Source organism: Xiphophorus couchianus, chromosome 7 (genome assembly GCF_001444195.1).
Source record: "Xiphophorus couchianus chromosome 7, X_couchianus-1.0, whole genome shotgun sequence".
In the NCBI taxonomy this organism is placed as follows: domain Eukaryota; kingdom Metazoa; phylum Chordata; class Actinopteri; order Cyprinodontiformes; family Poeciliidae; genus Xiphophorus; species Xiphophorus couchianus.
The window spans coordinates 18,339,489-18,352,173 of NC_040234.1; the positions used below are offsets into that span (position 1 = coordinate 18,339,489).

General features: G+C 36.8%; 1 protein-coding gene across 1 annotated transcript; it reads left to right on the forward strand.

Annotated features, from left to right (window-relative positions):
* Positions 1 to 1,412: 1,412 nt before the first annotated feature.
* On the forward strand, positions 1,413 to 2,701 carry rprma (reprimo, TP53 dependent G2 arrest mediator candidate a). The gene has a single exon (XM_028022174.1). It carries the CDS (start codon positions 1,671 to 1,673, stop codon positions 1,977 to 1,979), a length of 309 nt encoding a protein of 102 aa, XP_027877975.1. The 5' UTR covers positions 1,413 to 1,670; the 3' UTR covers positions 1,980 to 2,701.
* Positions 2,702 to 12,685: the final 9,984 nt, after the last annotated feature.

The window sequence follows — 12,685 nt, forward strand, 5'->3', positions numbered from 1 at the left end:
GTTGATCGATGCTGCCATCTAGCGGTAGTGGTATGAAAAAACACTTAAATTCAAATCAGAGCAGATAGTTTGTCTAATATTCAGTAAAACTTTATTTCTCAGTTATGTACAGCAACGAACTCTGAGTTGTCTTTTAATATGACACTTTCATTTGGCTATAAAAGGATTTATGGGTTTGTGTTCAGATGATTGAAAATATGTTCTTAAAAACATTTTTTTAAATAAGATACACTGATTTTATCTGTTGTCTCTGTGTAATTTTCATTGTTGGTCATTTCAACCTCACTGTCAAAAACAAACTTCTACATGTGAATACTGCTAGTGGCATGAAAAGAGGCTGAAGACAACTGGCCTGAGTTCTTTTGAGTTTTGGCCATTGTACTTTACTTGCTTTTTATTCATCTGTTTTTGAACATGTCTTTTATCAAATTTTTGTATTCTGTGCATACAAAAACTTGTATGCACAGAATACAAATTGAACATGACCAATTTGTTTGAAGGTAAACACTTCAAACACGTCAAAATGTTTGAAATGTATGCGTGAACATTACATGGATTTGACTGAGCAAAGGTGGACTGGAATGTTCATAATTCCTGATATCTTTACAGTTGAAGTGATAGAAAACTTTCAGGCTTTTAACTTTCAGGCTTTTACGGTTTTTAAAGGTGTAGTGTTATAAATAAAGGAAAAAATTATAGGAGTTATCAAACCTCTATTATTAATTGTTTAGTTCATTCTTTTTGAACTTCAACATTTATTTACATTGTGGTCAAATGTCTGAACAGCCTTTATAGGTGGTTGTTGGTATTCACCTGGAATAGTGGCTATACACAAAAAGTCCAGATTTGAGGTTTAAGCCCAGTCCGCCTCTGCCCTCGGTTAAATTGACTCATGTTGATCGATGCTGACATCTAGCAGAAGACCCAAGTGGTCAGGGAGGTTGATGCAACAACATTAGGTTCTTAATGTAGGCCATTCAGTGACTTATAAACTAAGAAATCTATTTTAAAGCCTATTCTCTGACTTACAGTGTAAAGACAATTTGACGCAATCACGCACGAGTATTTGATCAAATCAAATATGACTGATCAAATATTTTTTCACTGAGCTGTAAATATGAAAATATGGGCATGATAGCTGATTGTTATATTATTTGACACAATGTCAGCAGGGAATCTGTTGAGGTTCAGCTGCAAGATGAGTCAGATGCACAAAGCAAGCTGAAACATTTATCAAAATCACACACACGCACACACACTTCCAGCCCCATGTGCAAAAAAAAAAGTCCTAATATCATCATATCACATCATCCTGACTGAAAGCACAGCCAACTTACAGTCTGTCCGCATGGTGGCGCTCGGGCTGTTTTCTCCAACCCAAGTAGCAGCAGTCTGGCTATTTAACCGCGGGGTGTGTGGATTCATTCCGCTTTGAATCTGGCAACGCAACGCAGCGCACCGGATCTCCAGTAATGCGATTCCAAAGCAGCTTTCTAAACTCCAGAAGAGCGCTGCTTGATCCGGAGGAACTTCTCCAACTTCGCTCCTCATCTTCACTCCTCACTTGGTGACAATTGCTGCTGGATATCATTTCTCCCCTGTTTGATTTTTGTCTTTATTTTTTGGAAAGTTTTATTTATTTATTTAATTATTTTTATGCCAAAGTAGAGATGAATAACACCGGGTTCAACCAGACTGAGGGCGGGCTGTTCAACAAGACAGACGAGTTTTTCTGCTGCAACTTCTCCTCCGTGGTGACTGACAACGGCTTTGTGGCCGCAGCTCCGGACGAGAGGAGCCTCTTCATCATGAGGGTGGTCCAGATAGCCGTCATGTGCGTCCTCTCCCTCACCGTGGTGTTTGGCATATTCTTCCTGGGCTGCAACCTCCTCATAAAGTCCGAGGGGATGATAAACTTTCTGGTGACGGACAGAAGACCCTCCAAAGAAGCGGAGGCGGTGATTGTTGGAGCCTACTGATGGAAGGGGACGTTGACAAGTCTTGGTGCTGGATTCAGATGGAGAGGGTGCGACGATCAACAGCCCCGAAAACAAGGCCCTGTTTTTATGTTTTGTACAGTTTATAAAAACCTGAAAGGAGTGCTCTCTGTAAGGGCACACTGATGGGGACTGAAGCGCACAGCTGCTCACCTTTATTCATGTGGCCTTTTTAATGCCAACAGTCTCAGAGAGGTAAAGTGCGCTGAGATCCTCTTTAGTTAAGTGTCCAATCACGCACTGAGCTCATTTAATAAGTTGTAAAACATCAGTCTGACGCGAAGGTTTTGCATTTGCTGCTTTACAAACGCAATGGGGAATTAAATGTTGAACGTTTTTGCTCTATTTGGCATACAATGGGCAAGACTGGACAAAAATAAATGTGTACCAATTCGCAGAAATGATGAAAGGCTGAATAAATTCCTTCTGTAATTAAAACTCTTTTCCTCTTAATTGATATTCTTTCACACATCTTGCTTTGAGAGTTACAGTTCAGTTTCTGTTCAATTATCTTAATATATCAGTTTTAATGAACTCCTCACTTCTTTAGAGAAAAAGAAGTGAGGAGCCCCATCCCCCAAGAAACATTTTGTTTAAAAAGAAAACTACGTGTGGGAATGTGGTTGACAACCGAAAGGGAAAATACTTCCATATTAACACCTCTACTGATTTCTAAATGTCATTAAAAAGTTATTAGAATCAAATTTCATGCTTGACTTTCAGCATTTTTGTGTGGGCTCCCTTTGGACAGAATCTACCCTATAAAAATGAATATAAATGAGTAATATAGCAGGGCAATAAATATTACGTATAACAATAATTTTTAATTGGATCAATCCTGTTAGTTTGTAAGCTTAAATTTTTTGCATCATTAAATTTTTTCATAACTTATCTAAATAATTTAAATTGAAATGAATCCATTACTTTCATTCATCATGTGTCTCATAAACCTACAACAACCTGAAAATGTATTCCTCCTTTTACAGAGTTCTTCTGTTTTTGCATTTTTGGTAACACTTCAATGTTTCAAATCATCCAGAGTAATAATAATAATAATAATAATAATACATAAAATAATCAGAATAAATATAGAAAATGAGTTTACAAATCCTAATTTATTTTAATAGGGAAAAAAGCTATCCAAAGCACTGGCCCTTAGTTGTTTCAGTTGAGTAACTGGTTAACAACTTCAAGCATTTGTGATAACAACGTGTGTTTAACATCACAGTAGAGCCTTCTTCTTTACAGAAGAATTATTTTAATTTAGTTATTGAAACGTTTTATGTCACAACATCTAAATCCAATACATGGCCAGACTTTGGACTTTGCTTTGGCTCAATGTCCTGCTGCGTAACTCGACAACCTCAGCAAGTCATCCAGGTTCTGAAGAATCAAAGTGGCCCCAAATTATAACACTTCCACTACTGTGTTTGACTGTTAGTGAGGTTTTCTTTCTCTAAAATCCATTGTTTGTTTTAGACTGGAATGCACGCCTCCCCAAAAAGTAACAGTTTTGTCTTGAGAAAACATTTTTACAAAAACTTTAGATGCTAATTTTGGCTAGTCTCTTTCTTGTTGTTCACTCGTGATTAACCATTTCCAGATTGACAACTTGTTTTTCTTCTGTTCTTAAATTTCTTTAGATTGTGGAAGGATGTGTTGCTTTTGAGATATTATTGCCTACTTCATCTTGTCAGACAGAGTCTATTAGTTGACTTACATTTTCCCAGACAAGAGACTAAATCAGGAGTTAAATGTTATTTATCACATTTAAATTATGATTTAACAAAAGGAAGCAATTATCTTTTAATATAGTTCCAGATTGGTTCAGAAAATGTAGTTTTTGTCCTGCTTGAACGGGTTTAGCATTGATGCTAACATTCCAGCAACCTTGACAGCAGACTCAACTTCTTAACCCTGACACCTTTGTTGCCATTGGACGAGAAAAATGTCTCCATGCCACTTTATTCAATGTAAAATGTTTTATTCGAGTCTTTCACTGTGATCCTCTGACAAATGGGGACCCATCACAACTTGGGGCGAGGAAGATATATTCAGAAAGATAATTCTAGATTGAGAAATCAGTACTGGTTAGGGACAATTTAGAAAATATATATTTAAAAAACTGAATTGAAATCACTTAAAAAAATTATACAATGTTTAAGTTTAATTGTTTTGTTTGTACATTTTAAAAAGTGCTTGGAATTTAATTAATTTCATGTCTGTCTTTAAGCTGTTCAATTTATTTGAACAATTTCTTCTCAGAAATATGAATTAAAAACAACTTAAATCAAATTTACACTTATTGTTGCATCAATTGTAACATTTACCAGCACATGAAAGTACAGTTCTCAGCTTATTTTTTCTGAATCTAATTAAACATTGGCCAACCTGAAACAGGCTGAAAAAAACAAAGAGAGAAGAAAAGTTCATGATTATGCAGTGTTTGAAAATATGACGCTTTCATGACATTTTCTCCACATTTTTAATTATGTCTATATAGAAGCTGCAGATATAGGTTGGAAGCACTTATAAGAACCTTTTTATTCAAATGCTTCTTGGAGAAAAGGAACCTCATTATCTTAAAATTACTTTATTTCTTCTACCTGAAGATTCATGGAGCCTTTCACATCCTCACTCCTTCTGTCAAAACATCTGTCGTGCCCTGCCCCAGGGTTCACCTGGCTGCCAGCTCCCCAGGAGCGTCAGAAATTACTTGTCTTGTCAATGCGGTGACGAAGGAGCCACGGGCCAATATGCCACCATACTTCACTGCCCACCTATGCTTTAATACAAAGTTAAAGCGAATCAGCTTACATTCATTAAAATGCCCTTCATCTTGTCTCTCTTTTCTCCTGTTTCCTCCATCTTGACTGTTGTGTCATGTTTGACAAAGGTCCCCTTCTGTCTGACAGTTTTGAAAAATTAACTGTCATGGCCCTAGACGCCCTTGTATTGATGCTTAAGAAACGGATACAATCTAAAACAATGACTCTTCCGCTGCAAGTGAAACTGAGAATATAGCAAGAATGTGACTCACTCATCACTCCACAGACTTCCACACTTTTAATGTAGAAAATCAATTTTTGGCTTTGAGTAAATTCATCCAACAGCAGCATTTCTAAAAATATAGAGTAATGCATCTGAAAATGAAACTGAAAGATTGTCATATTTGATTTACAGAGGATGAAATAGAGATTCTTGCACTGGTCTTGATTTTTTATTTTTATTTTTTGCAAGATGTTCAACGTTATTCATGCTGAAGGTATACATAAGTCAGCTTGAACTGAAAATATTAAGAAAACCTGCACTCGGAATATCACTGTTGAATACTGCAATGAGGAGATCAATTGAGGAGATTTCATCAGCATCTTAATAACAAAAATCTATATTCGATCCAATCCAGCTTTATTTATTAAATATCTTCCATTATCACAAGAAAAAAAGTACTGTACAGAATGCATAAAAAACAATAAACAATAAACTATGCCATCACATAGACTCAAAAACCTTGAATACTAAAATGCAAGATACATTAAAAGCATACATAACAAGTTTATAGAGACCCAGCAATACATTTTTGTCCTCTGTGGAGGACATAGGTTTTTTTGTTCATAACTCTGAAACCATACATGCCACTGTGTTAAATCCTGTTGGTCCTTAGAGAGGACATCCTGGGCCTCAAAATGTGTTCATATTTGCCACAAGAGAGTCCCGATGTCCTCTCCAAAGGACATACTGTAATAAATAAATAATGACATGTTTTGAAACTTTTTCAATTGTAGTGATGTTTTTTCACTCCAAAGAGTCATGTAGTGAAAAAAAAAAAAAATTCAAAAACTTTTTTTTTTCTGGGTCTCAGGAGGATAAGCTGTGGGCAACAATTCCATCTTATTGCCAAAACATATTGTAGACACTCAGAGAGTTTGAACATGTGATAAGTGAAATATAAAAAACAAATAAAACAATGATTCAGGAACTCCTTGGGGCACACAGTGATATTGTGATTTTATATATTAGGCTGCTCTAAATGTCAACAAACAAAATGTCACAAACATATCCTCAAATCCCAGCATGAGTCAGCATCAAAAACATCTCTGCCCATGAGTCTAAACATGGTGGTAGCATGATCATGCTGTGGAAATGATTTAGTTTTACAGGGACAGGGAAGCTGGTCACTGTTGGTAATAAGGTGGATGGAGTTAAATAAAACTGGGGATGAACTTCACTTTACTTCAGGACGATAACCCTAAACATGGATCAAAGTACTCATCAAGGAAATTAGGTAAAGTAGAGAACTGCGTCTCTAGAAATATTTATGCCCACGGACGCTATGTAAATGTATCTACGTTCAGTTTTGTTCACCTCTAATTTAAAATAAATAAATAAATTAGAGAAGAATAAAACAACAAGTTATAACATAATGAAGGTTTATGTTCCATCTTCAGTTTATTTTAGAAACTATTGGAAAATACTCACAGGTTGGTATCTAACCTTTTAAATATCCAGCCAGGAGCAACCTGACTTAAAAGATGTATGAATTAATAATAATAATAATAATAGAAATAGTGGTGACAACATTTTTTCTTTTTATTACTAAAGCATATTTTCTCAATTTCACACATAGCTTGTGCTGCAGAAGGTTAGTTTAGTGTGATGCAGTCAGATCTGTCATCTTAAAGATTTCACACCCCAGTGCTCTGAAATTCAGGAGATACTAACAGCATCCATCTGTATCCTACTGTCAACAAGCTGATTGTGCCCAGCAAGGCCTATATGCTTCTCTTTCCAACATACTCAGATATGTGCTTTGACTGCTACTCTGTGCAAATCAAAAACAACTAGTCAGGCTATTAAAAATTCATGTTTCGAAAGCCTGATGTAACCATGTGTTCTCGCATTTCTTCCCAAAGGCAGCGAGTGTTACAGGTCAGAGGGGCGTAGAAAAAAAAAATCACTGTTCTACTTCAGCATGTACCAGCTGTCTAAGAAAAAACAAACGTATGTGAGCAGTGTTGCGCAAAGCAATACAGCATCAGCTCACTTTATCCCATGCCGACTGTCCGTGGACTGTGCTCAACCATGACAGCATCTGTGGGGTGTTGATTGCAGGCTAAAACAGGCTTCAGGTCCCTGCTTGCTGTCTTATGATTGGCTGCTGAGCAGAAGCCCGGTCAATGAACTGGATAGTGACTAAAAGCCCCAAATAGCAGCAAGGCAGCCACACTCAGTCCCCACATTTCTCTCCTGTTCTCCCACAACTGATCTCCTGGGCTGTGGTGCCACAGACACATCAGTCAATGTGGTGCGAGATCTATGTGGTTGCATCATATTTTTAGCTCCCTTGCTTGGCATTACAGTGAGTGAAGTTAGAATTGTCATTTCACACAAACTTATCTGCAATAATATTTTCAATAAAGTTGAAAAGAAAGTTGAGAAGAGCAGAAGAAATTAGTTTCCATTAGCTGTTGACGAAGGAGGAAATCTTAAAAGTTGAGCTTTGAAAAATCCCCACACTCCAGTTTTAATTTTTATTACCTTGTGCCGTCAGTTGTACTCAGAGGATGAGTCACGGCTGTGTTGTACTGCTGATTGTTTCACACAGAAACATCCCAGGGATTTAACATCTGAACCATGCTGCCTTTAATACTTTCCTGTAAGCCACAGTATGTGTGTGTGTTATTTTGTGGGTGTATCTGTGCCTTAAAGAAACAAAATCAATGCAGACTCCACTCAGACTGAGGAGAGCCCCTCTTCTTGTGTTGGCAAAGAATTTACCTAATAATCTGTGTACTTGTAATCACAGAACTAAGGGAAACACAGTCCATCACTGCTACTATAATCAGAGACAGGAATAAAAGTCTGGAATTTGGTTTAACTGAAGTCATTTTTTTAGGTCCGGGTGAGTATGAAACAACATAATAGGTTACATCAATATTTTTGTGTTTAGAGATTGTATTCTCTATCCAACAGTAATTCTGTTTATCAATTAATCCCTCTGTACAGCTCTCCCCCTTTCAAGCATCCATCTGTCCATCATCCAGCCATCCAGCCTTCCTTCCCTTTGTTTGTCCAAACTTTAAAATTCTTTCAGAAACCCTGGATGCTGAGCCCTTGCTGCAGGAAGGTAGAGCATCCAGCTTGTTATCAGTGCCCTTTTCAAAAGCCAGTATCCACAATAGTATGTGGGTGCATTAGCGCCCAGGTTGTACGGGTGACTTCAATATCTGTGAAGACACAATGAGTGCTGAGTCACAGAGACAGACTTGAGAGCCGCTGGATGTTTCCATCTAGACAACCTTTTTTTTTTTCTTTTCATTCAAGGACTTCATTTCACCAGGAAGAACATTCTGCACACATTCATCAAAAGGTAAACTCTTTGTTTTCATACAACTTGTCAAAAACAGATCAAAGCAAATACATCTGATTTTATTCTTTTTGGCACCTTTGGTAAAGATGTGTAAAAAGTTTTCACTTACATTAATATTATGTTTTTCTAACACAACATGCTGATTTCTTTTCTAAAAGTATTTTAGTTTGGGCACAATTAATAATTGGAGGAAAAGACCACATTTAATTACAAATACTTTTACTTGATTATGACCCTCTTGTCTATTTCTATAAAAGAAATACACCTCATACATTACTTGTTTATACCTTACTTGCTAAGTAACTCAGTGTTTCTCCTTGTTTCCCTGGATTAAAACAAAGATGTTATAAATTACTGAAAAAAAAACTTAATCAACAAATATTCCAATGAAACCCATACTACAATTCATGTTTCTACAGGAGTTGGAATCGTTCCAATTGCATAGCTTTAAAAGAAAATTAGTAACTTGTATTTTTCTTCCTCTTAGCCCACCCGCTCAACCTAATCAGGTTTTTATGTGTAATGAAGAAAAATAGCTTATTGCAAACTGCAGCTTTTGCTAAATCAAATTATATATTGAGATACTTGGAACTCATTATTCCCTTCAGTCATGCAAATGCATAATGAGTGTTCATTACTTTGAAATAATAGCTGTGATGATGTGATATTGACCCTGTAATCCATTCCAATTCTTGTGTAAGCGTGTTTCAGGGTCTATTGACCTTCCACTCACGGTGCTTTCTGGCAGCTACATCTGCTCCTAAACAGCCTTCTCTCTGTGGTGCTCTACTTCAATAGGGAGGATGCTGAATGCATCACTAAAATAATGTAAATTACCTCTTAATAAAGCTGTAGTTATGCAGCTTCAAGGGTATACGCTCAATAACAATGAGCATCCTTTATCTAAAAGATTATAATCATTTGCCTCATCATACTACTTTTAAGCTTTAGTTTTACATCCACATTGGAAGCTGTCAAGATAGATATCAAGTATGGAAGATATCGATTTGGGAAGTTATGTCTGGTCTGGAATCTATCCTTCATTATGCTTGAAGAATTCCACATTCTCCAAGCTGTATAAACTTATGACTGCCTAAAATGCTTTCTGTGCCTGGTTTTATTTTAATATAAAGTTTGAGAATACTGAAGCTATCATAGTAACATACAAAACTGGGTATAGTTAAGAATTTTGTGGCACAGAAATCAGTGAGATATTTGACAGAAAAAGGGAGTTATATTAATTAACTGCTCACCTGATTTGGTTCATCTACGTTTCTGTCTTTCCATTATACTGCTAAGCTGATTTAAAGTTTTGTGTTTGGATTGTACAGAAAAGTTTTAAAGCGCTAACACTAAAACGTATGCACCGAACAAGCAAATCGCAGGACAATAAACTAATATAACACTTCAGAGCACAAAATTAATCCAAATTCAAATGTTGTAAACGGAAATGCAAACATTATGAAAAGAAAACATGTTGGCTTAAATGCAACGAGGACAAAAGAATCCAGCTGTATTTACGTATGTGTGATTGGTGGATGGATGATGCTAAATATTTGTACCTGCATTCCTTTTGAGGATCAGTTTTTGTCTGTTCATTCAATATTCACCATGCCAAACTTCTCAACCCTTTTCATGCCACTATGTTAGCATTCATCTGACTTTTCCTTTCCTGGATATTATAGAGTGATTTCAGATTGAAATTTTTCTTTGCTACAGTTCAAAGTGCTAAAAACACCTGAAAAGATACAAGAAGAAATCACTTTTAGCAGGAGTTCAAGTGACCATGAGAAGAGATGGTTCTATTTTGACATCAGGTTCACAAAGGCACAACTTTTCTGTGCCTCCTGCCACCATCATGACGGTCACTTGGTCTCCTGAGACCTGGATGACACAGAGTAGAGGTTTCTCACTCTGATGTTCTACCACTTCCCTTCATATGTAGTGGAATAGACAGTGTGATACCTCAAAAGCAGCACTTCTGTGGCTACACAAAATTAACTCAATTAATATTTATGATGTTTCTGAAAGCTCTTTCCAACGTTTGTGAGTTGGCCTGATCCATTGGCTGAGCAAAGATACACTGATGTGAACTACGTTCCTCATTCCTGACTGTAGCAATAAGCAGTGACAGTTCGGACCTGGCTGCCAAGCAGAACTGTCCTACCTGTCTGGGTGCTATTCTCCTGTGCCCCCGCTGTCAGGTGCACTCAGTCACTGTATGGATCAACTTTATCCAAGCTAACAACCACCGCATAATCTGCAACTTGAGTTTAATGTTTCAGTCACATGGCACAAATAGTGCCATGCAAATGTACTCATTCTCCTTAATCTTTTCCACATTTACAATCATTAACGCAAATGTGTTTTATTGGCATTTTATGATCATCTTATACAAAGATGAAAATTAATGTCAAGTACTTTTAATAAGGCAAATCCTTTTTAAAAAAATTAAATAAATAATGGTGTGGGGTTTTTTTGCCTGCAAATATTTTCAACTGGAGAATTTTGGTCCAAGTGGCAAAAACATTTAGACACCAGTGATTTAGATTCAAGGCCAATTATGTGTTAAAATGGCCCAGTCAAAGTTTAGATCTAAGTTTTGTGAAAGATTACATAATTGTTGTTTTTTGTACATCTAGTGTGACTGAGTTTAAAGATACTTTTGTAAATAGGAGTAGACAAAAAATACATTTTACTTAAATCCAAAAAACTGTGCTGTAACTGAAGCAAATATGAATTTTACACATGAAGGCTGAAAACCCTTTGGATACCACACTTTTCAGATTTTTGAAATATATGTATTCTTTCACTTCACATTTATGCACTATTTTTGATTTAGTCTAACAAATTAAATAACACTAAAATCTGTGGTTGCAACATGACAAAATGTGAAGAATTCCATGTATATTTAATCTAACTGTCTTAGAATACATTTAGTTCATAAATAACATAAAAAATTCACAATTCTTTTGAAAAAACAATGTTTGCCTTTCTAAACAATTCCTAAAGAATCTGCTAACAACAAGAACAACAACCTCCAATCTGTTTGTTGCATTGTTGCAAGTTGAGTAATGTCTTCCCTGTTTCCAATCTGATGCCATACCTTGGGAATTTGTGCCTAATGGTCCACCTCTTGGTTGTGTCACACCACATGAAAGTAAGGCTGAGTGCTGTATGATAAAACCTCTGCAGGGTCATGACTTATTGAGCTACCTCAAATTGCTTCTCAATGCTGCCGCAAGCTGTTCCTCCCTCAGGGCTGGCTCCATTATCGCCCGCCTCTTCCTGAGGGTACTTTGCAGTGACATCACCTGCTTCCATACATTAATCCACATCACACTTCTGGTTTTTCCTAAGAAAAGTACAAGAAATGTAAAAGAAATCCTTTTTTTTTTTTTTTTTTTTTTTTACAGAATCGGGTAAATGTCAAGCAGGCCAATTACTGCAGGCGATGATATTTTATCATAGACAGGTTCCTTAAAGGAGAGACTTTGGTTGGTAGAGATAAGAAGGTGCATTGACGGGACAAATCTATCATTTAGCAGAGGACACAGAGAAAGTAGTTAAAGCAGTGAGTCAGAAAAGTACAGATAACTTTAAATATTATCAAATAGGGCATCAATCACTCTGTCTAAATTATCTACCGCTCGTCACAAGTCATGTGTGACTTACTGGAAGTCGGACAGGATGACATTCAAAAATGCCACTAACTTAAGGGTGCCAATGTCTCACTCAGACACTGTGAGAGCAGCGACCATGTAGCTGTGTATTAATTTACAGCTGCATGTGCCGAAATAACAGTGAAAAAAAATCTGAAGTTTGATTTTCCACTACAGTCAGACTGTACACACTTATTGATTCATTTAGTTAGTTATTTGCAGTAAATTCTATGTCACTCTTTGGCATGCACCATTCATTCTTTTTCTTATATTCACTGTAAGAGTTCACGCAGCAGGTACCAAAGAAACTATGAAGTGTTGAATTAACATGTGGGTGCTTGTGCACATGTGTGTGAAATGACATCCCAGTCCAGCAAAGCCGCACCTTTAAGCTCCACAGCTGTCACAAAGGATCAGCATCCAGCCGGGCACGCTCCAGGAGCCGCTTTCAGAGAGACCTCTGCTGCGCTTCTTCTCACAAACCAAAGGTCAGCCCTGTCATATGCCCAATAAACCCTAGTCTGTTTGACTGCATCACTTTGCATCAGCTCAGGTTCATAAACAGTTCCATGAAGTAAATTTTGTAGGATGATAACAATGCAATTCTCTGATGAAATTGGATTTTTAAGGAATTATGTGCTGAGAAATAGACTAGG

What these genes read in the sequence shown, in the direction of transcription:
- rprma (XM_028022174.1), top strand. Translation starts at nt 1,671, where the DNA reads ATGAATAACACCGGGTTCAACCAGACTGAGGGCGGGCTGTTCAACAAG.